General features: G+C 61.1%; 2 protein-coding genes across 2 annotated transcripts in view; one reads left to right on the top strand and one right to left on the bottom strand.

Moving 5' to 3' along the window:
• CACNA2D4 (calcium voltage-gated channel auxiliary subunit alpha2delta 4) overlaps window positions 1-23,029 on the bottom strand; it is a 65,151-nt gene that overhangs the window by 3,971 nt on the left and 38,151 nt on the right. Inside the window, exons 27-32 of the mRNA XM_065936852.1 lie at window positions 3,579-3,640; window positions 2,155-2,199; window positions 1,907-1,969; window positions 951-1,021; window positions 532-607; window positions 56-108 (exon numbers count right to left, since the gene is read on the bottom strand). Of these exons, the coding sequence (XP_065792924.1) occupies window positions 56-108; window positions 532-607; window positions 951-1,021; window positions 1,907-1,969; window positions 2,155-2,199; window positions 3,579-3,640 (370 nt within the window). The remainder of the gene's footprint in view (window positions 1-55; window positions 109-531; window positions 608-950; window positions 1,022-1,906; window positions 1,970-2,154; window positions 2,200-3,578; window positions 3,641-23,029) is intronic.
• LRTM2 (leucine rich repeats and transmembrane domains 2) lies at window positions 15,561-21,202 on the top strand. The gene is made up of 3 exons (XM_065923654.1): window positions 15,561-15,624; window positions 17,698-18,288; window positions 20,748-21,202. Exons 1-3 carry the CDS (start codon window positions 15,561-15,563, stop codon window positions 21,200-21,202), a joined length of 1,110 nt encoding a protein of 369 aa, XP_065779726.1.

Below are 23,029 nucleotides of genomic sequence, written 5' to 3' on the forward strand. Positions count from 1 at the left end.
TCAAAGGGCCCCCTCATAACCCACCCCTGCCTGAAGCCCCCAGTTCCTCACTCACAGCAGGAGCTCATTCATCAGCCACCTGGTAGCCGTCAGGAGGGCAGAGATGGGCTGGGGGGAGAGGGAATACACTGTGAGCCCTGGGGCCCCCTCACTCCATCAGAGACCATGCCCCGGGCTCCCCCCAGCCCCTCCCAGCAGCGGGATCAGCGGAAAGCTGTTCTGGGAAATTCCTGCTGTAGAGCGCGTGATGCCCATCATCACCCTGGGTGGCATCTATGGGATCCCTGATGGGTTGTGGACAGTGCGGGGGTGAGGGTGGGAACCAGGCAAGGAAGGGGCTGCAGCTGTCCCTCTGCTGGAGGAGTTGCCCTGACACCCCCCACCCCACCCCCACCCCCTGCCAGATAAGATCTGGGAGGGAGCAGTCTGTGGGCGGCGGGGGCCTGGGAGAGGGCCAAGGTGGGCCCTGGTTCCTGGAGAGAGAGGGACAGGCCGCCATCTGGTGGAGGGAAGCCCTGGGGGGACACTCACGCTGACCAGGGGCTGGGAGGCGCTGTGGTGGTGGGTCGGGGGTCTGCACATGGCCTGGTAGTCGTACATGGTAACTCTGAAGCCAGAAACGGGACAGGGTGAGTCCAGACCCCACCCGTATTCCACCTCCACCCCACCCTGGGAGACTTTGCAGCAGGGTTTTCGTCAGCAGGTCAGAAAACGACATTTCTGGGCTCGGGCTGCTCAAAGAGAAGGGACAGCAAACCTAGTTTTCCCTCTCAGGCGGACCTCAGCCTTTCCCACTCCTGCAGGTCTTGGGCTTAAGGAGGTTGCTTCTGCAGCCCTGGGGGTCCCTGTGGGGTTCTGAGGTTGGGATCTAAGACGCGTCTGGTCCGTTTAGCATCTGACCCCGCCTCCTCTGTATGTGTTTCGGGGCGGGGGGCGCCTGCCCCACTTACTGGCTGAACACCCCCATGCTGAGCAGCTGGGTCACGAGCGCACCATCCACCTCCCCCAGGAATCGGCCCACCTGTGAGGGCAAGAAGAGGGGGAGAGGGAGGGCCTGGGGTCGCTCCAAGCTCCAGACTTCACCTGCGTCTGGGCTTCCCCTCCTGGGGCTCATTAAGTGTATGTGTGGGGGGTTGTACTTTCTTCTCGGCCGCTCTGGGTCCAAGGGGGTCCTGGGCGTGTGGCCAGGCAGCGTGATGGGGCACCTCCAGGCCAGGCTGACTGGTGAGGATGGACTTTCCCATCCGGGAGGTCCAGACAAGGGGAGAGAGCGTGAAGAGGGGAGTCCAGAGCCCGGCCTCATGGAGGTGGCAGGGTGGGCGCTGAGGTCTGAGCTTGTGCCTGGAATTCACATGCAGAAAGGTGCCCCCAAGGCGACGGGCCCACCTGATGGGGTTGGTGCTCTCAGAAGAGACCCCAGGGGGCTTCCTGCCCCTTGTGCCGCTGGGAACACACTGAGAACCCGGCCACTCGGGGGCCCCCTCGGGCTCCAGCCCCTACAACTGTGAGCATCTTTGTGGTTCGTAGCCGCCCTGTCTGTGGGCTCTGCTCCGGATGTCTGAATGGACTAAGGTGGGGGGCAGGGAGGCAGACGGGAGTAGGTGGTGGGTGGCAGGAGGGGGCTCAGGACTCTGGGGTGGGCCCCCAGTGCAAGGCTGCAGACAAAACCCGGGGGCCTCGGGGAACCCCCCACCAATAGAGGGGGGAGACAAAACAGACAGAAGATCACCTATGGGCATCTGAGGTGAAAAGGCTGGATTCTGGGGTCTCTCAGTGCCAGCTGTGGTTTCAGACTCTCTACTTCTTGTCTCTGGGCCAGGATTATTGCTTCTGGCCTTTTTCTGACCGTCTAGGTCATTGGACGATGTGACCCGCCCCCCCTAGTTCTGCCTCCTTAGCATCTTACCTCCTGGGGCCTCTCTGAGATCAGGATGAACCCATTGTTGTCAACGATGAAGCAGTCCAGGTCCTGGGGAGAAGCCCAGAAGGAGGTCAAGGCCAGGCCCTAACACTGACCCCTGGTCCTGCTGCCTGCCCGCTGGACCATGTGGGGAGGCCTCTGTGTGGAGCTCAGGCTGGGGAAGGAGGGGCTGGCCCATCAGGGGGACGTGGGTGGGGGATGCCCTTCCCCCCTTCCCGCTGGGGGGCACTCACACTGTCCTGGCAGCTCTCCGGGCACGGCCCCTCCGCAGCACCACACTGGAGGGAAGGGCAGAGCCGTGAGTTGTGTATCCGTGTGCATGCATGTGTGTGTGATGTGTGTGACACGTGTGACACATGTTATGCGTGACGTGTGATGTATGACATGTGTGGTGTGTGACACGTGTTGTGTGTGACATGTGTGATGTGTGTGGGGTGTGTGATGTGTGTGATGTGTGTGACGTGTGTGTGATGTGATGTGTGTGATGTGTGTGATTTATGTGATGTGTGATGTATATGTGATGTGTGACGTGTGTGATGTATTTGATGTGTTTGTGCTGTATGTGTGTGTCATGTGTGTGTGTGATGTGTGTGATGTGTGTGTGATGTGATGGGTGATGTGTGTGTGATGTGTGTATGATGTATGTGATGTGTATATGATGTGATGTGTGTGTGATGTGTGTGATGTGTGTGTATGATATGTGTGATGTGTGTGTGATGTGATGTGTGATGTGTGTATGGTGTATGTGATGTGTGTATGATGTGTGTGAAGTGTGTATCATGTATGTGATGTGTGTGATTGTGTGATGTGATGTGATATGTGATATGTGTGATGTATGTGATGTGTGCATGATGTATGTGATGTGTGTATGATGTGTGTGGTATGTGTGTGATGTATGTGGTGTGTGTGATGTGTGTGATGTATGTGATGTGTGTGAGGTCTGTGATGTGTGCATGATGCATGTGATGTGTGTGATGTGTGTGATGTGTGTATGATGTATGTGATGTGTGTGATGTGTGTGTGATGTGTGTGATGTATGTGATGTGTGTATGATATGTGTGATGTGTGTGATGTGTGTATGATGTGTGTGATGTGTGTGATGTGTGTGATGTGTGTGATGTGTGTATGATGTGTGTGATGTGTGTGATGTGTGTATGATGTATGTGATGTGTGTATGATGCATGTGATGTGTGTGATGTGTGCATGATGCATGTGATGTGTGTGATGTGTGGTGTGTGTGTGTGTGATGCGTGTGTGCATGGTATGAATGTGTGTGGTGTGTGATGTGTGCATGATGCATGTGATGCATGTATGATGTGTGTGATGTGCATGTGATGTGTGCATGATGCATGTGATGTGTGTGTGATGTGTGTGATGTGTATGTGATGTGTGTGGTGTGTGTGGGGAATGGAGCCCAAGGACACCTGTGGTGTGCATGCAGGGGTGTGTCACATCCTGTGTGGTGTGTACACACGGGGGAGGTGTGTGGTGTGACGTGTGTGTGCACCTATGGCATGTTCCTGTCCTGTGTGCCCCGTGTGTGTGTGCACGTGAAGTCCGCGGCTGAGATGCGGGCAGGACCTCGCTGGTGGCAGCAGCTCAGTGCACAGGTCGGGGTCCTCACACTGAGTATCCCGCCCCGGACCCCCACACCCACCTGCTGGGTGGCGGCCCAGAAGCTGCGCTGCAGAAACTCCATCCTCATCTGGATGCCCACGGCTGCCGAGGAGCGGGGTGGGGGCGCGGCAAAAAGATGGTGAGAGAGGTGTTAGATCCTAGTCCAAGAGAGGGGGTGCATCCACAGAGGGGTGGGGGCACCCGGCAGCCTGGTGAGGGGACGCGTGCCTCTGTCTCTCCCGAGCCAACAACACCAGAAAACACCCCAAGATGTGATGATGAGGTCTAGGAGCCAGGAGCTCGAGGTGGGTGCCTAGGGAGGCGGTCCCACTTTCCCGCTGAGACCCAGGCTGGAGTCCAGGGTGCTGTGGGAGGCGACACCCCTCCAACACCCGCTCAGGCCCCCACATAAGAGGCTCCTCCTTAGAAGGCAGGACCTGGTGAGCAGGCCTGCAGGAGGCTCCCAGCCCCAGAAAACCCGGCTCGATGCTGCTGCTTCCAAGAGCCACCATGCCTCGCTGGTCCCCAGACAGGCTGGGAGAAACCTAGGCCTGGAGAATAGGAAGACAGGCAAGTCATAGAGAAAGAGAAAGCATAAGGAAATGAGGCCGCTTCCTACCATCAGGAACGAGGATAAGAGAAAATCCCCTCGGTGCAGATAGCTCAAATCCTGAGCATGAGTCCACACGGCAGATGGCTTGCGGGGTTCCGTGCCCAAGTTACCAGCCCCTAAACACGAAGAAGACCTACCGCCCGGGGTCTCTAAGGCCCGTGACCGCGCTCTCCTCTGGGCCTGACGTGAGCCCCTGCCGGGAGGGCGCTGATAGACCTGGGCAAGCCCCCCTTGAGGTCTGTGGCTCCCTCTTCTGTGAAACAGGGACGGGTCGGGGTCCCCAGCATTCTGCCATGTTCACGAGACCACGTCATCCCAATGGGGAGGTTTCCCACCACAATCGGGCGCTTCGTTGCTGCTGTTGGGTCCGGGGCCGGGGGTGTGTGAGAGGAGTGGGTGGGAAGGAGACAGGATGCTCCCGTCCCCCATGTCTCCCTACAGCTGCAGGAGGCCCCTCAGCCCTACCCCTCATTTTTCCTATTACAGCCTCCCCTGATGCTCTTTTTATTTATTCATTTTTAATCTTGGCTGTGCCTCAGGGCATGCAGGATCTCAGTTCCCTGGCTGGGGATGGAGCCTTGTACTGGCAGCATGGTCTGAACCACTGGGCCACTGGGAAGTCCCCTTGCCCTTCATTTTAGACAGACTTATCTCACCTGTAGGAAGAAGCTGAGCGAAAGAGGAGGCACCTTCTCACAATAGCCAGAGGGGAGCAGCGTGAATGGTTCGGGATTCAAGAAACCCTGACCTCGGCCTCTGGGTCCAAGCTCTCAGACTCTTTCTAGAGCTAGACTCAACCTCGCAACTCAACGGCCTAGGGTGGGGTGTCCTGGAGGTATGGCATTTCCAAACTGGGAGAAATTCTGGGATTCTAATTCTGGCGTCTCGAGAGTGCGGGGCCAAGGTTTCCCTAATGAGACAGAGTTTTGAGGCTTGTGGGTGGAGACGGAGGAGCAAGGCCCCAAGCCTGTTCTCCGGAACAAGGGTCCATCTCACAGTGGTCCACGAGCCCCCCAGGCCCTAGACCCTGGTCCTAGGACTTGGGACATCTTTCTGCTTGCTGTCAGTCCACCCTGGTCACCAGTAGGCATTTCAGACTTCACATGGTCAAAACCCGACTGTGGCTCTTTCTCCCCAAACCTGAGCCTCCTTGAGACCCCTCCCCAAATGAGGCCACGTCACCCACCTAATGGTCACCATCTTGCCACATCCCGCCAGAGTGCTGCCGCCCTTGTTCCCAAACTTCATGAACCTCCCTGCTCTCTCCACCCCCACCACTACCCCAATCCACCTAAATTAATGCCCCAGACCCCTGAACGGATCCTTCCCCACGGAGCCTTGAGAGTAACCTTCCTGAAGGTTAAATTGCGTCTCTCCCTTGCTCAAAACCTCCCAAGGCCTTCCCGCTGCCCTCAGAATAAAATAGAAACTTCTCTGTGGGTTGGCATCCAAGGCCCTGCCGATCTCTCTGATTTCAGCCCGACTCTCCAACTCCCTTGAACAAGTCTGTTCCCAACTCAGGGCCTTTGCACCCACTGCCCGTTCCCCTCCACCACCCCCACCTCCCCAGAATGCACTTCCCTAGAGTTAATGAAGCACTCCTTCTCACGACTGGATCTCAGTGCAAACAGCATCTCCTGGGGCAGTGTCCTGACTTCCCGGATAACGTGGTCCTCCCCTCGACTGGCCATTCACACTCTATCTCATCACTCTTTATTTTCTAGGAAGCATGACATTTACTTTCCTCATCCATAATCTGTCTTGCCCCACCTAGAATGGGGGCTAACAGCGGGCAGGGGGCTGGAATTCCCTAGCCCAGAGAATAACACTTAGCACATAGCGAGGTTCTTGATAAATACTTTTTGAGCTAAATAAAACAAATGTTTCTGATTTCTGCAGTCGGCCCCCTGACTGATGAGCCAGTTCTGCAAGACCTCCCCTTCCCTTGGGGTGGGGGCTCACAGAACTCCTCCCTCCACTTGGAGCCCCGCCTTCCTAGAGATGGGGGTGCTGGGTGCTGGAGATCTAGCTGGGCCTGGTGCCCTTGAGGGCCCAGGGGAACCCACTAAGAGACGGGGAGTTCAGGTGAAGAATTTCCTAGGGAGGAACAGTTAGATGCTGAGAGCAGAGCTTGGTTCGGAGTGAGGAAGGCAGGGTGCGGGGCAGGGGGACAAGGGGGCAGGAAGCGGGCATCTTCAAGGATTTAAGGACAACTCACTGTGCTCTGCCATGCCTTACCTGGGGCTCGAATCATTTCAAGCCCTTTTGTTCAATGCCTGCCTTACAACCCGAGGCAGGGCTTCCGTGGTGGCTCAGATGACAAAGAGTCTGCCTGCAATGCGGGAGACCCGGGTTCGTTCCCTGGGTTGGGAAGATCCCCTGGAGAAGGGAATGGCAACCCACTCTAGGATTCTTGCCTGGAAAATCCCATGGACAGAGGAGCCTGGCAGGCTACCATCCGTGGGGTTGCAAAGAGTCAGACACGACTGAGCGATTTCACTTTCACAACCCGAATCATGCTTTTCCACCCCATCAAAGGGCCCAGCCTCCCCCCGGGAGACTCCAGGGTGGCTCTCAGACCTCATCCCCCACTACGGTGGGCCCCAGGTTGGCTGCCCCTGCCCGGCACCGCCCCCCCGCCCCCGCCCCCACCACCACCCGAAGTCTGCTATGTGCAGGTGGGACCACCCCTCAGTCAGGGTTAGCAGACGGAGTGGTGAAGAGAGAGTCGGTCCCTGGCCTAGGCCGAGGGCGGGTGAGGCCTCCATCCTCCCAGGCTGCTGTCCTCACTCCCCCAGGCCTGTGCTTGGCAGGTCCTTGCATCAGAGCCCGACCTTGGTCCCTAGGGGGACCTGACACAACCTGTCGGAGGGGGAGCGATCAGACCCCCTTCCTCCTGCCCCTTCCCGGCCTGTCCCCGGCTCCATGCCGCCTCCTGCCCTCCTCTGCCTGCTTCCTGCAAAGCAGTTTTTCTTTAAGACCCACTCGCTCGCACGGCTGGCAGACAAAGAGCCTCAATAAGGCCACAGGCGGCAGACAGCTTATCAAGATGCTCCTCTTTGCTCTGCGTCCTGGCTGTCACCTCCGCATTGCTTTGTCATCACAGACGGCAAAACAAAACAGCCATGCGGTACACGCACAAATCCGCCCCGCCAGAGCCGCCGTGCCCCGGGAGTCGGAAACTCCATCATCCCTCCCTCGCTCTCCTGTCGACCGTGCCCTTGAAACCCAGCAGCGGGCTGTGCTGACCTGGGGTGGGGGGGTGCGGCTGCAGGTCGGCAGGGCCCATCCTTTACATAGCAGCTGGGGAGCCGGAGCTCAAGGACCCGAGACCTCGTCATCCACCTGCCCACTCCGGGGCAGTGAGTAACCCTGCAGTCCTGTTAACAAACAGCTAGTGGCTGGTTTTCAGTGAGCAGTGGAGTCCAGCCTCTGGACCCCGACACCTGGCTGGGCTCTTCCATCCCTGCCCATTCCTCACTCAGCCAGGGGAGGTGGACCCCTCTTCTGGAAGGACCCTCCGTTGTAGGCCTGGGGTGACCCACCCACCCACAGACAGCTGTCCTCCGTGATACAGGTCAGAGGAGATGGTCCAGCTGGGCACATGCACCAGGACAGGAGTTCTGATTGAGTTTTCAAGGAGGGGGAGGTGTCCTGTGGGTGAGGAGAGGGTTCCAGATGCGGGGAAGGACATGCTGTCCTGGGAGCAGCCAGGGGACCAGGGGGTGTGGGGGGCGGGTGGGGGCCAGTCTCACAATGCAGGGTGGGAGGCTGGGATCCTGGGAGGGAAGGCTGCTTTCCCTCCAACGCTCCTGCTGTTGCCCAGCATAGCAGACAGAGACAGAGGGTGCAGGAGCGTCAAGGGGTCTCTCAGCTTGCACCCAGTGCTGACCACAGACACCCCGCAAGCAGGCGAAATGGAAGAGGGACGCTGGGTACCCCTGACAAACACGCCATGGATCCAGCCATCAGGCAAGTTTTGAGAGATGCCAGGAAGTTCACCAGGGTCCAGCTCTGGCCGGAGGCTCCTCCCCGATTGGTCCCTGACGTCCTTTCCTTCAGGTCAACCCCTGCCTTCCCTTGGAATATCGATTTCTCTAACGCCTCCATCCTGACTGGCTGTAGAGAGGCCTCTGAGCTCTTGATGTCACTCTGTCCCCATCCAGCCAGAGGTCCAGGCTGGGGAGGGGGCTGGATTTGCCCGCCACTCCCCCCCACCCCGCCCCCACCCCTGCGCTCCTCCCGGCTCACCCCAGGGCTCTCCAGACAACCTGCCCCCAGGCCCCGGCCCAGCCTGCCTGCATCTCCCTCCCCAGATAGCCCTGGTCTGGGGTCATGAGGCTCAGTGACCTCTGTATGTCCGCATGCTCCTGGCTCTGTGCGGCCTGGGGCCCCTCCCTGGAGGACTTCAGGCAGATGGGCCCTCATGCGCCCATCCAGAAGATCTCCCTTTGACCAAGACCGGGTTCAGCTTTCCCCTCCTGCAGGCATGGTGGGAGATACGCAGCCCCCACCCCAGAACAGATTCAGAGCAGCTTCCTGCTTCCCTGGGGCCTCTGTGCTCTGGGTCCTGCCGCTCGGTCCCCAAAGGGAAGGGGAGAGGGGACAGAGCCCGAGGATGCTGTTGTGTGGGGGGCGGCCAAGGCGGGAAAGCCTGCGGAGGCGGGGAGGGAAGGTGGTGGTGGGGAGCACAACAGCAATACTGCCCCTGGAGTTCAGGGTCGGCCGCATCTCCCCCTGAAACGGGAGCCTTTCAAGGGTGAGCGCCTCCGGTGTGTGTGCGCCCGCCCGCCCGTGCGCCCGCCTCCCGTGTGCGCGCCTGTCGCTGTCATCGCGGATGTTCCCCCGCTGTCACTCCGCTGCTCCCGGCTCGCACACGCGCGCCCCTCCCCGCCTGCCCCTCTCCGCGGCTCCCTCTGTTCCTCCCTCTCCTCCTCCGAGTGTCATTGACCCGGCAGCCCTGGCCCCAGGAGGAGGCGGCCGGCTGCAGGCGTCCCTCCCGCCGGTGCGCTGCTGCCGGGTCCTGCTGGGGACCCAGGTCCTGCTGGGGATCGGGCTGTGCCGCTGTCTGATTCCTCCAGGAATTCCAGGAGGGGCTGGCTGGACGGCTCAGACCTCTGATTCAAGGGGCTTGTTCGCGCCAAAGGTGAGTGCTGAGTGCTCGGCGGGGATGCGTTGGGGGGGGGGGGGTCGCGTTGCAGGAGCTGGGCTTGGGGCCCGAGCCCATCCTTGCTGGGTTCTGTGCCTGCAGGGACAGCTGCTCTGCCTCCTACCTGGGGGCAATGCCTGGGGCTGGGACTGGACTCAGGACCGGACATCTGGGCAGCCGAAGGGCACAGGGAACTCTGACCTCCCCGTGTTGGGGACAGGAGCCAGGATTCTGCCAGAGGAGGAGGGAGGAGGCAGCCACAGGGCCAGACGACAGGCCCGGTGGCATAGAAACCATCCCTGCAACATTCGGGGTGCCAACCGGGGGCCCTGGGCCACCTTGCATGCCCAGCTTGGCACAGACAGCCCTGGAATCTGGGTGCCATGGGAAGGGGGCACAGCGGACGTCTGTGGGGTAGGGGGCAGTCTGGGGCACTGGACCTCGGGGGCCTGACTGACGTCTCTACAGGACGCCCTCAGCGTGGGGTGCTGGCTCCCTGGAGGCTGCCCTTGGACGGGGTGCAGGGGAGCCTGAGTCCCCAGGCTCCAGTGGATCCTCCCTGGGGGGCGTGGCTGAGAGTGGACGAGGGAGGGGTGCCTCCCAGCCCTTCCTTCTGCCCTTCCTCGAGGCGCTGGATCAGCTTTCAGCCCACCCAAGCCCGGTGGGGGGCCCCGGATCCAAGCTGAGGCTGGAGTCCCCCAGATGCACACCCCCTCTACCTCTAAAGGGGTCAAGAAGCCTTGGGAGGGGTGGTGGACCTAGCTTAGGGGCGGCCAGGGCAGGACAGTGCAGGACAGAGGCCCCCTAACCAGGCGTCTGGGCCTCCTTGTCCTCCCCCTGAGCTGCTGTCTCCTGCCTGGGGTGGGCAGGGGGCAGGCTGGCACCTGGCTGTCAGGCCATGGCTGGGCATCACCTGGTCTGACTCAGATTGACACCCGGCAGCTTAGATAACTACACTGGCTGGGATGCTGGGGGCAGGCTGAGCACATGGAGACGGGCGGAGGAGTCTAGCCGGGAGGGAAACCCGCAGTGATCCCCCCTCCCCACTGCACAGGCTCGGCTCTGCCAAGAGAGGGAGACCAGGGAAGCCAGCCGGGGGTGGCGGAAGGAGGAGGGGGAGGCTTCTTAAGATCCGATCTGGCTCTTTTGCGTTTGCCTGGAAGCTGTGTCTGGGGCCAAGCGAGCAAACCCTGCCCGCATTTCAATCCCCAAGCTGAGGAGCTGGGAGGGGGTTTGTAAATGTTGGGGTGCCAGGGGAGGTCTCTCCCCTCCACTACACAGATCAGACCTCATCCCCTGCCTGCCCGAGGCCACCACTGAGCCTGGTCCAGAGCCTGCCCAAGAGCAACTCCTGTGAGAAGTGACGGGGGTGGGGGTACTTTATGTCCGTCTTCCCAGAGGGTCTGCTTGAGATCGGGAGTGTCTGACAAGGAAGCCAGACTGCAGGAAGTTGGGGATGAAAACGGGACTCGCATTTAAAAATGAACCAGGAGGCTGTCTCCTCCAAGAACAAATTTAGAGATTTAAAAAAACCTGCTTCCGCACTGCTTGAGCCGCGTGTGTTCCGGGTGCTGGGCAGGGAAGAGGTGGGAAGGGCCCGGAAGGCCAGGCCGGGGGCCGCAGGTGGAGGGCACAGCCCTGTGCCACCCCCAGGGCTCAGCGTGGGCACCCTGGTCCTGCCTACGGGGGGCCTTTGGGCTTGGATGGGCGGGAAGGAGGCGCTGCCCTCAGGGCCCTAGGCATTGGCCTCAGCCCGGCCTCTCGCCTCTGTGACCTTCATCTCTCTGCAAAATGCAGGGTGCAGAAGTCTCATTCTGGGGCAGAGATCTAGGGGAGAGGGTGTGCAGCTGGTCAGCATTATGTCCCAGGGGCAAGCGTGCTGGTCAAGGCACAGTGGACGTTGCTGGCTATGGGGCGTGGACCCAGGATGGACAGGTCTCAGGGGGATGGACTCAGGGGGGTGGCCGTGACCGGGCAGCAGGGAGGAGGGGTGTGGACGCCAGGCCTATGGGGTTTGCTGGAGGTTTCTAACTGGAGACTGAGCCAGCCCTGCCTGGAGGAGGAGGCGGGTGGGTGCAGAATCACAGAGAGATCTGAGGCCCCCCTAGCTGGGTGTCTGCGGGAGACAGGAACACGGCAGGCCGCTCCTTCCTGGGGCCAGGCGAGGCGGCCGCCCCTGAGTCTCCAGGGGACTCTGGCCCCCGAGTCTCCAGGGGACACGGCCCCCCACGCAGCTGGGAGGGAGCACGTGGGCCCTTCTGCTCCAGCTGCCGCCTCCTGCCCGTCAGCACCTCCCGCCCCAGCTTCCCTGGAGCTCCCAGCCCACTTGCTCACCTCAGTGCACAGCCCCTGCTGCAGGAGTTGTAGAAGGCATCCTCCCCACCCCACCCAGGAAGACTCCTGCCCCCCGGGACTCTCCCCATGGCATCAGTGGGCGTCCCTGGGAAGGAGGGCGTCGGGGAGGGGGCAACCAGTTTGATAAGAACAACTGCGTCAGGTACTCAGACTGTGGACGAGGAGACACGGGGTCGGCTGTGAAGCTGGGCAGCTGAGAGGGTGCAGCCCGTCCTTGCCCCCTACCTCCCGCTCCGGCAGCCTCCATGTGCAGGCAGGGCAGAGCAGGACCGGCCCAGAGGCCTGCAAAGACAGCCGGGTTAGCAGCCTTGTCACTGGACTGCTCGGACGCAAGCCTGCCGCCTTCCACTGCCTGACCTGAGACAAGATACTGAGTCTCCAGAGTCTCCGTTCCCCCATTTGCAAGTGGGGCTGACAGCGCATCTCAGCCCGGGGAATAGCTGGGGGACCAGGGACCACGCACAGCTGCTTGTGGCTATGGTAACGCGTCTCCCCGGTCCAGAGCCTTCCTGCAGGAGGTGATGCTTCCAGCACCCCTACCACTCCTCCACCGCCCCCTGCTGCCTGGGCCCCTGACACGGACCCCCAGGAGAGGAGTGACCTAGCCCAGGGCCTTTCAGACTTGACCAGATACATGAATTGCCTGGGATCTTGTAAGAGACAGGTTCCAACCCTGTCGGCCTGGCCTGGGTCTAGAAAGTCCCTGGGGAGGCTGGTGCTGTTGACCCCCGGACTGCCCTTGAGTAACAGGGGGCTGGGTGGGGCAGAAAGGCCCGTTTCTGCTCTGGGGTGGGGCGCACTCAGGGCGCTTGGCCCTCAGCTCCTGACCTATGTCCACCCAGATTCTCTCAGCAGGGCCTGGTCTGCCCTCCGCTCTGTACCCCTGTCCCTGGACTGGACAAAAATGCCCACAGGGCTGAGGAGCTTGGAGCCTGGAGACCCCCCCACCCCCACTTGTTCTTTAGTAGCATGTTCTCCACTGGGTGGGGTCTCCCCTCCCAGACAGTGTGAATTTATTCCTCAGCGGCCAGCGCCTTCCTTAGCAGCTGTGCCCCTAGCTTCCTGACGTAGGTCACACTTTCCTAACGAGGCTGAAGGCTTCCGAATTTGGGGGAGGGGGGAAGGGGGTCCTCAGGTTGGAGGTGGGCTGGAGGGCAGAGTGCTGGGCCCCGGGGTCCCTGAGGGGAGCTTCTGGGGTCTCCAGGCAGGCAGGACCACTCCCCAAGGAGCACAGTCTGCAGCCCATGGACCTGGGGAGGGGTTTGTTCTTGTCAGGCTTCTCTGGAGATCCCAGGGCCACCAGCGTCCCCTCCCCCAGACAGTGGCTTTAATGCACCTCACGCTGGGGGGTGGGGTGTCAGGACCTGCACTCAAGTCACCTTCACCGACAGGTGCTCACTCTAGGGATGGGGTGGGGAGGTGGGGATGAGCCCAGGTGCGCATGGGGCCTGGGCTTGGGGGAGAGGGCTCTCTGCCACCTGCCTCTCCACAGCAGCTGGAAAGGCCCATGGGTGTGTGGGTCCGAGGCGGACCCCTAGGGGTCTCTCTTGACCTTGCTTCCAGGCTGGCCGTCCCTCCCCCACTGCCCCATGCACCTGTCTGCTGGGGCACTCGGGAACTGCCCGAGGGGCAGCATCTGAAGGTGCATGAGTGTGTGCGTGTGCGTGTCTGCACATGCCCTGGCTGCACACTCTCTGGGGTTGTCTCACCACGTGCTGTGTTGGGAGCGTGTGTGCACCCTTCTCAGCCCACACCTACATGTCTCCCTGCTGGGGCCACTGCCGGGGACGGTCACCAGGGACCGGGCCTCTGTCTCTGGCCGGCCGTGTGACCAGGCTAGCTGCTCTTCGTCTCTGAGCCTGGGTGGCCGCTGACCCACCCGGTACCAGGTGGGTGCTGCAAGCTGCTGACATGAAGGTCCTTGCTGGCGGGAGCAGTGAGGGACTGTTCTGAGGGTTGGGGCTGAGAGGGTGGACAGTGACCTCGGTCTGGAGGCTGTGTGTGAGCCCGGCCCACGGCGACCACCATGTGACGACTGCTGGTCTGGCACAGGCTCAGGAGCAGAGGTGTGAGGTTGGGGGCAGGAAAGAGCAGTCAGCAGCCAGGCTTGTAAGCTGCTGACCCCTCCCTGGGGTGGATGGGGGCCCCGCTGTCTCCTTGTGTCTACCTGAGGTCACCTAGACTGTCTTCCAAGACAACGTGTCCTGAGTTCAGCAGACATGAACTCGCCTCCCACAACCTGACTGATCTCATGGGGGACAGCGTGTTTTGCTCATCACCTTCGAGATAAGGAGACTGAGACCCAGAGAGTTGATGGGGTTTAACTTACAGAGTGGCTGACAGGGACTTGAACCCAGAGCCCACCCTGACCTGTTTCAGGCATTTCAGCCAGGAGCCCTTGGGGTCTGGCCCTGGGAGGTAGTGGGGCATCCAGAGACAACCCCTGAGCTGCTCCTCCACCGCCAAGTCCAGGACCCTGGTCCATCCTCAAGGCTGCTCCCTCACCCCACATCTGCCCAGCGTGCCTCCTTTGCAGACCCTGAGAGGCCATGAGCCCTCCAGAGCAGGGGATGGGGACTGAAGTCCAGAGCCAGGTGCCCCCCCCAACAACAGTGGTCCCCTCCCTACTGCCCCCCATCCTGAGCGGCCCCCACACTGAGCAGATGCCCCTGCCTGGCCACTGCTGAGGACCCGCGGGCGCTGCGCTCTGACTGGGCTCGCAGGGCCAGGAGGCAGCTTGGCAGCTGTATGGAGCGGGGAGGAGGCGGGAGAGGCCCCTGGTGCCCGAGGGAAGCCCTGCTCGATGATGAGATTCCAGGGCTCAGCAGGCCCCCAGCAGCTCCTCCCACCTCCTCAGCGTCTGCTCGGCTCTGCCATTGGCTCCTGGGCTCCCAGAATTAAACCGGCTGTGGGAGGGGGAGCGGGAGGCTGCAACCTGGAGCCACTGGGGGGACCCATGTGGCCGCCCTCTGCGAGCAGCATCACGGCCCCCCTCCCAGCTGGCCTTCCCCACCTGGTGCCAGGCCCAGCTGTGATGGGGCCCTTGGCCACATCGGGAGGGAAGCAGGGAGGGCCTGTGCCATTGGGTTGGGGCGGGAGCGGGTCCCCTGGGAGGCGGAGCCCCCCCTCCTTGTCCTTGGCCCTGCAAGCTCACCCTCTGCCCGGCCTGTCTCCCCACTGCAGCACGAGCCCCTGAGCTGATGAGTTTTTCCCCAGATCTGCTGGAGGCGGAGGACAGAGCACAGCCGCTCCCCCACTAGAAGGCCGTGGAGGGAAAGCAGGGGGCTGCCCCGCGGCGAAAGCGGACCTGGGCCTCTCCCGCGACCCGCCCACCGGCTGACCCACCGACTGGCCCTGTGCTGGGCCTGGTCCCTGCCTCCCCGGGGGCCATGGTAAGAGTGCAGTGGGGTGGGGAGCCAGGTAGCCCTGGCTTTCAGCACCTGGGACGCGGGGGAGGCCTGTACACAGAGGAGGCCACATGACTCCAGACACGTTCAGGAGATCATGCAGGGAGATAAGGAGAAGGGGCAGGCAGAGGATGGGGGCTGGGGCGGCGGGGGGATGGACGGCTCCTGAACCTCCTAGCCCGGAGCTTGGTGCCGTCTGGGCTCCATCTGAGGGCTCCTGGGATGCCCGCCTGCACCTGCACGCACCCTGACTCATCCAGGGAGGCTGAGGTTCCTGGGTTCTCAGCCCCCTCCCTCCCCTTCTCCCCCAGCCAGGGAATCAGAGCTGAGAACAGGAGAGGAGTGTAAAGAGACACCGGCCACCTCCACAAGCCCTGGGCTGGAACACCTGATGCCCGCTCTGCTCAGCTCTCTCTCCCACTCTCTCAGGACTGACCGAGCAGACGGACGGGGGCTCCTCTCCCCGGAGGCGCAGGGCCTGGCAGCTGTGCAGCCGCCATGCTGGCCCCGGGCGGCCGCCCTGAGCCGAGGACCTGGCTCGCTCTGTGGAGGCAGATCTCTTGTGAGTCGGGGGCAGGGGGGCTGTGGCAGGGTCGTGCATCAGGGCTAGCGGGGGTGCAGGGACCATCTGCCTGGGTATCCGTCACCAGCCCTGCCCGTGGTTCCAGGGGAAGAGCCATCTCTGAGCTCTGTGGTGGGCAGATCCTGAGCGGCACCCCACATGCAGTTCTGTCTCCTTAGACGGGACTGCTCCTGAGCCCAGGGGCCCCAGCTCCATCTTTTAATGGCAAATCTCTTGTCCTGCTTGGCTGCAGGCTGAGTGGGCCTGGAGCCCGCTCTTAGGGCCCCAAGATGGAGGGAAATAGTGCGCTCTGGGAACACGGCACTGGAAAGGCTTTCAGGGTGTGGTCCAGGCCCTCCCCTGTACATGGGGAACCCGGGCCGCCCACTTCCCACAAGGGAGACTAGTGAGCGGTCGGGTGAAGGAAGCCCTGGGAATTCTCGCACAGCTGACGGGTCAAGGCTACGGGGTTAGAGGTAAGAACTGTCCCGGGGGGACGTCCCTCCACCTGACCTGCCAGCGCCCGGTCAGCCCTGAGATGCCACCGCCCCACGACATAGGCGAGCTGAATTATTCACCATGCAGAGCGGCTGAGCTCCGAGACGCCCAGCTCCCCTTTCAGCCTCCTTCTAGAATCACTCAACACCTCGTAACACATGGCTCTGTTTTCTCGTCACCAGAGCTTTCACGCCAGCCTGAATTTCTCGGGGCGGGGGGACGGTGACCTCTAGTCCTGTTGGTCCTTCTGAATGGGGAGGCTGGATGGGCTGAGTGTCTCTCTGGGCAAAGTGGGGCCTGAAGGAAGGGAGGCTGACTTCTGAGTGGCAGGGCGGGGGGGTTGGGCGGGCTGCCTTGACCGCAGTCAGCTCAGAGGGTGATAGGTCAGCGGTCCAGCAGGTGACCTCGGGTGGACGGAAGGGCCTCCAGTTGGCATCCCCAGCCCTACCGGTGCTCATTTCCCCGTTGAGAACAGAGAGGCTCAGGTGTCAGCCTGGTCAGGCCTCTCAGGTGTCACTGACCCTCCAGGAAAGGGGGTGCAGTCCTGTCCTGTTCCCTCAGGCCCTGCCCTTCGGGACACCAGACACCAGACCCCTGCTGGACATAGATTCAGAGCCACCCCCTCCTGGACCTGGTCAGGGAGCTGTTGCCTGTCCCAGTGGAGCCAAGTGGCCAGAGTGGGTCTGAACTTGTCCATCACTCCTTGGCTGGGGCCTTCCTCTGGGCTTGGCCAGCGTCCCTTCCTCTCCATGGGGACACCCAGGAGGACAGCAGAGGGGGCTTTGCATTCACTCTTAGAAGGGTGGACCCCGGAGCGAGCTGCCCTGAGGCGGTTTTCTCTGAGTGCCCCCCTGCAGCCCTGCCACAAGAGCTGTGGGCAAACCATGAGACCACGAGAGGAACGCTGCCACCGGATTCCTCCTGCAGAATTTGGGGGCGGAGCCCCCCGCTGAGGTCAAGGCCGGTTGTGGAGTGAGAACAGATGTGGGGCGTATCCGGGCCCAAGATTTCTGTGGCTCGCACCCCAGTGTGCTCTGTGTGGAGGGGGAACTGGCGTCTCACCCCGTCATTTCCACAGCGGTCTCGGGATGGGAACTGGGTGTCAGGGCTCCCTGCTCACCCTGAGGTGCTGGCCTGTCTTGGATGTGGGATTCCTGCAGGCTGGGATGGGGGAGCTTGGTGCGCCCCTTGGTGCATACAGCACGGCCCTCACCCACTCTCTGTGCAGCTCTAGATGCATGTCGGGGGTGGGCACCGAGAGAAGGGAAGAGAATCCTTCCCACGGCAGTGCCCCTGGAGAGGGACGTGGAGGGTACCCTCACAGCCCACGTCCTCTGTCGTGTCACCGTCTATCATGTTGGGGGCCCAGGCGCCCGAGCGGACCCGCCACAGGGGATCTGTTCACGTGAGGGTGCTGCAGGTACTGAGTTCTGTCTCACGTGGTCAGGACACGCTAGTGCACGCTTGTGGGTGGGCCATGGGGATCCTGGCAAGGCCCCGTTGTGGGATCCGCATGAAGGGTCAGCAGGAAGAGGTGGTGACCATCTGTCCCTCTGTCTCCCGTCCATCCCCCAGGGCTCGCCTGCTGGACCGCCCTGTGCGCGGCGGAGGCCGTCCCCGCCTGCCCCTTCCCCTGCACATGCGACGGCCGCGGCCTGCAGGTGGACTGCAGCGGCCTGGGCCTGACTGCGCCGCCCCCGGACCTGCCGGCCGCCACGCGCAGCCTCCTGCTCCTCAACAACAGGCTGAGCTCCCTGCCCGGTGGGGCCTTCGCCAACCTGTCGGGCCTGCAGCGGCTGGACCTCTCCAACAACTTCCTGGACCGGCTGCCGCGCGCGGCCTTCGGGGACCTGGCCAACCTGACGGAGCTGCAGCTCCGTAACAACAGCCTCCGGGCCCTGGACGCCGCGCTGCTGCGGCCCCTACCGCGCCTGCGCCACCTGGACCTGTCCCTCAACGGGCTGGCCCGGCTCCCGCCCGGCCTCTTCGACGGGCTGCCCGCCCTGCGGTCCCTGTCGCTGCGCGCCAACCGCCTGCAGAGCCTGGACCGCCGGACCTTCGAGCCCCTGGCCGGCCTACAGCTGCTGCAGGTGGCAGACAACCCCTGGGAGTGCGACTGCCACCTGCGGGACTTCAAGCGCTGGCTCGAGTGGTTCTCCTACCGAGGTGAGTGCAGGGGAGGCTGGACGGGCCAGCAGCAGGCAGAGGGGCTGGTGCTGCCCCTTCCTCCCGTGTCCCCTCCGCTCCGGCCGCCCTTCTCTGCCCTCTCTCTCTTCAGACTGACTCCCTGCCACGTGCTCTCCCTTCTGTGGGTTTTCAGGACGGACTTGAACACACAGTATAATTGACCCCTTGGCATCCCTGGGCCCGGGGAAGAGGGGATGGATTAAAAACACCTTCGCTCCTCTGAATAATGCAGCCACCTCTTACACACCCACAGTTTTGGGAGGTAGAGTAGAATTCAGATCCACAGATGCAATCCCATTTTCATTTTGACACTGATCTCAACTCCTCCTCCCAAGAAGTTCTGTTATCAAAGCTTTGACTAAGAAGCCCAAAGCCTCTGGTTTCTAGTTCCTTCCCTTCCTCCTTTCGTTAACCCCAGGCAAGTCCTAGAAAAAGCTTCAAAATGATTAAATGAAATGGACAGGAGGGCAAAGATGTAAGCCTCCTGCTTAAAAGCACCAGATCTGGGTTGACTTCATGGCTCTGCCACTTACTAGCTGTGTGATCTTGAGAAAGTAGGCTAGCCTCTGTGACTGTGCCCCCATCAGTGAAATGGGGCAAATAACAATATCTGCTTCAGAGAATCTCTGTGCAGATTAAATCGGAAACACATGGAAAGTAGCTGGAAAAGTGCTCAGTGTAAAGTGGGTCTGCAATAAAGCTTACTCATTTATATGTCCACATGCTTGCTGGTGGAAGTCATAATATTTAACCAGGCTTAACTAGATACATGACCAGCATGAAGTAGGGCTCCAAGAATATTTGCTAAATGAATGAATCGAAGTGAAAAGGACTCTAATGCTTTCATCAGGCTGACTCCTTTTGTTTCAAAGTGTTTCCACAATCTCATTATTTGCTTAATATTCTCATACATTAGTTAATTAAAAACATTTTATAAATGATGAAGTGCCATAAAATATTAGTCACTGTGGTAATTTCTCCCATTTTTTGTGAGAGGAGAAATAATAATGAACACTTGGATAGTTTCCAGTTTCTGAGTATCTTTCCATACCCATGACCTGCTTGACCCCTTAGAGAAGCTGAGATGGTCATTCTTATGACAGCCACGAAAATCGAGCCTCGTGAGTGATTACGTGACTTAGGTCCTTTGCACAAGATGACGTGGCTGGGAAGGAGTTGGCCTCAGGTTTTTGGAGGAGGAAGGTGAGGTTGCCCCATCTCCATCGCCAGTTCTCGCCAGCACAAAGGCCCTGGACACAGTTCACGAGGTGTAAGCCTTGCACAGGCGGTTGGTGGCACGGGGGATTGGACAACCAGACTGATGTGTGACCCGCAGGGGACGTCCTTGCCCCTCCAGACGGTCACCGGTCACAGGGAAGTAAAGAGCACGGAGGGGAATGTACATTTTAGGAACTTTTCACTGTTGGAGCTATTTTCCACCCTGCATGCCTCCAAAAGACACCAACCAAACCAAAACAAAGAACGTAGGCTTTTCCTGCATGTGGGAAAGACTGATGTCTATTGTGTGGGGAGTCTGCGGCAGCTGGGCTGGGTTGGGTTGGGTGCCGGCAGGGATGAGGGGACAGGAGCCCAGGCCCTTCCAGGAGGGCAGGCAGTGCCTGCATCTCGGTCTTCGGACACTGAAAGAGGCCAAAAGGGGGTGTCTGGGCAGCTCCCCTCCTCTCGCCCCACCTGTGTTCTGCATCTGCCTCCCCCAGGTCAAGTCTGGCCCGGCCATCGTTCAGACGAGCCTAGGCAGCCTTTGTGGCCCTCACGCCCTCGTTGACTCTGGCCCCTCCTCTGCCCTGGGGGTCTTCGGAGTCCCCTAACAAGATGCCTCTGGGCTCAGGGTGCTGCAGCCAGGGCGCTGATGGGGCCACAGTTGCTCTAAGAAGGACACCACCCTTGTGGTTTCTCCTCTCCCTTCTCCAAAGAGGTACCTTAGGGACCAAAGTCCCTCTTGGAGGAGCGTGGCTCCGACTTCTGCCCTTGATGTTAGCGGGAGGAGCCCGGGGGCATGAGAGGCTGGGGAGAATGGTGCCGGGGGTTACAGATGGGTCAGCAAGGATCAGGCAAGGAGGAGTATGGACTGCATTTGGCTCTTGGCCCCTCCTTCCTGAGTACTGGGCAGGGAGTGGCCGGTTTGACTCTGGGGAGCAGGCAAGGTGGGGATGTCTGTGTGCTTCTCTGTCAAATAGGAACAGGAACATTGTCCACGTTACAAGGCTTCTGCATGGATTAAATGTCATCATGTGTACCCGCCTCGCCAGCTCTGGGCTTCATACACGCTAGTCCCCCGCTTTCCTCTCCTGTCGCCAAGGCTGCAGGACTCACTGCCTTGCTGGTGGAAACTGGTCCTCCTGGGCCCTCCACGTGGAACCTAGGGCTGGGGGAGGGACTGCTGGTTCTCATCCCATCTTTTCTCTCTCCCGATGCAGGGGGGCGCCTGGACCAGCTGGCCTGCACCCTGCCCAAGGAGCTGAGGGGGAAGGACATGCGCATGGTCCCCATGGAGATGTTCAACTACTGCTCCCAGCTGGAGGATCAGAATAGCTCAGCCGGGCAGGAGGTCCCTGGGCCGCCCTGCACCAAGGCCAGCCCGGAGCCTGCCAAGCCCAAGCCGGGCCCTGAGCCTGAGCCCGAGCCCAGCACCGCCTGCCCCCAGAAGCAGAGGCCGCGGCCTGTGAGCGTGCGGCGGGCCATCGGCACAGTGATCATTGCGGGCGTGGTCTGCGGTGTGGTCTGCATCATGATGGTGGTGGCCGCCGCCTACGGCTGCATCTACGCCTCCCTCATGGCCAAGTACCACCGTGAGCTCAAGAAGCGCCAGCCTCTCATGGGCGACCCGGAGGGTGAGCATGAGGACCAGAAGCAGATCTCCTCCGTGGCCTGAGAGCCCACCAAAGAGGGTGGGGGAGCATGCTGGCTCTCCCTCTGCCGTCCCCTTTCCACCTTCCTCCCAGTCTCCGTGGACTCTGAGCCTCCGGAAGTCACCAGGGTGACCAGCTTCTCCAGGGCCCCCCAGAGCTCTGGACCGCAGGCAGAAAGGACAGGTGTGCCACAGAGGCTCCTGGGCCCAGCGCCCCCATGCCCCTTCAGAACTTCCCTGCAGTCACAGCTCACAGCCTGTGATGCTCCCCACCTCTGGCTTGACTCATCTCGCCTGCATCCGGGGTGCGGGGCTGGTTTCTGGGACTCTCTTCTGAGCTGGGCCGATGTTGGGCCTAGCTTCCAATGGCTGGTACCAACGTGTTGTAAGACCAGCCCTGCCATTGGGACCAGTGCTTGGAAACCCAGCACTAGGCCCTGGCTGACACCGCCAGGCCCTGTATTACCGACCTCCCTGCCCCGCTCACTAGTCACTTTCCCAGTTGCTTGGCGTTGCACTCACAGTCGCGTGGGGACAATGGTCGTAGGACCTTGGAGAGCAGAGCCAGGCCTCCCCCTTGGTCTCGGCACCCAGACCACGCAACCTCCTGCTTGCTGACGCAGCCTCCCGCAGCTGACAGGGAGAAGCCCAAACCCATGGCACAAGGATTCCTTTCAGATCCTCTCCAGGGGCCAAGGTGGAGCTGCTGAATGAGGCTGCTCGTTACCATGGTAACCCGCTCACACCTCTCCTGCTGGGCTTTCTGGGGACACCGCTGGTCCAGAAGCCTCGAGGCTGCAGTGTGTGTGGACGGCGGGCCCTTGGGGGGTCAAGCTACAGACCACCCACTGGGCTTGTCCTCAGCGCTGCTGAAGTACATCCCTGCCAGGCCCTGTGGGGACCCCCACCCCAACTCCTGCAGCCTGCAGCCCCAGAACTGTTGCTCTGCACCTTCACCCCCCCGCCCCCACCTTCAGCATCCCTGGGCCTGTGACCTCGGTGCGGGGGACTGGCTCATACCCTGTGACTGCCCTGCCAGCACATCCCAAGCAGATGCCGGGAGCAGGGAAAGCCACCTGCGTTCTGCTCAGAGGTGTCATTAGTGGGGGTCCCTTTCCCAGCGTTCTGTCTGCTCCATCTGGCTTCCCACAAGCCTCGCAGCCCCTGGACTGGGGCCCAAACCAGAGCACGGCCCTGGGAGCCTGTCTCTCTCTACCCGTAACCCCCAAGCCACCACAGGGACCAAGGCTGGGGGTGGGGGCAAGAGGGGGCCGTGCAGGCTCTCCTTGCCCAGGTCTACCCCCTTGGTCTGTGTGATCTGAGGTGAGTCTGGGGCTCTCTCTGCAGGACACCAGCCTCCCCAAGCTTATGAAGGGTCGGGTGCCATCAGGCTGGTTTCTGGCTCTGAGATGGGAGGTTTTGGGGGGGTGGGTACCCAGAACACGGGTCTGAGGCAGGACAAGGACGGGGCTGCCGAGCGCAGGCTGCCCACCCGGCTGGCCACAGTCTTCCCTCTTTTGAGGTGCTGGCTGACACCGGATCTGGGGATTCGGGGAGTGGGGGAAGGCTGGGCGTTGTCAGTGGTGGAGTCTTAGCCTGAGACAGAAGATTTTTAAAGGCAAAATTATATTTCTGGTTTGTTGTTTCAGATGACCAATAAAGACTGTATTTTCCTACATGCCTCCTGGTTTCCTTGGGCGGGAGGTGAGCCTGGAACTGGGAGCTGGGACAGCGTCCCCAGGCAGGGGCATGGGGTGTCCCCAGTCCCCTAAGGTGAATGGAAACTCCCGCCCGAGGCCTGGCTTTGGGGCACCCCTGGAAGGGCAGTGGGGGAGCACGGAGACCCAGGTC

Source organism: Muntiacus reevesi, chromosome 1, assembly GCF_963930625.1.
Source record: "Muntiacus reevesi chromosome 1, mMunRee1.1, whole genome shotgun sequence".
Lineage (NCBI taxonomy): Eukaryota > Metazoa > Chordata > Mammalia > Artiodactyla > Cervidae > Muntiacus > Muntiacus reevesi.

Excerpts from the sequence above, each read along its gene's own strand:
- LRTM2 (XM_065923654.1), top strand. The coding sequence starts at position 15,561 with ATGCTGGCCCCGGGCGGCCGCCCTGAGCCGAGGACCTGGCTCGCTCTG. Across the intron at positions 15,625-17,697 it reads TCTGTGGAGGCAGATCTCTT|GGCTCGCCTGCTGGACCGCC; the intron begins GTGAGTCGGGGG and ends TCCATCCCCCAG. Across the intron at positions 18,289-20,747 it reads CGAGTGGTTCTCCTACCGAG|GGGGGCGCCTGGACCAGCTG; the intron begins GTGAGTGCAGGG and ends CTCCCGATGCAG.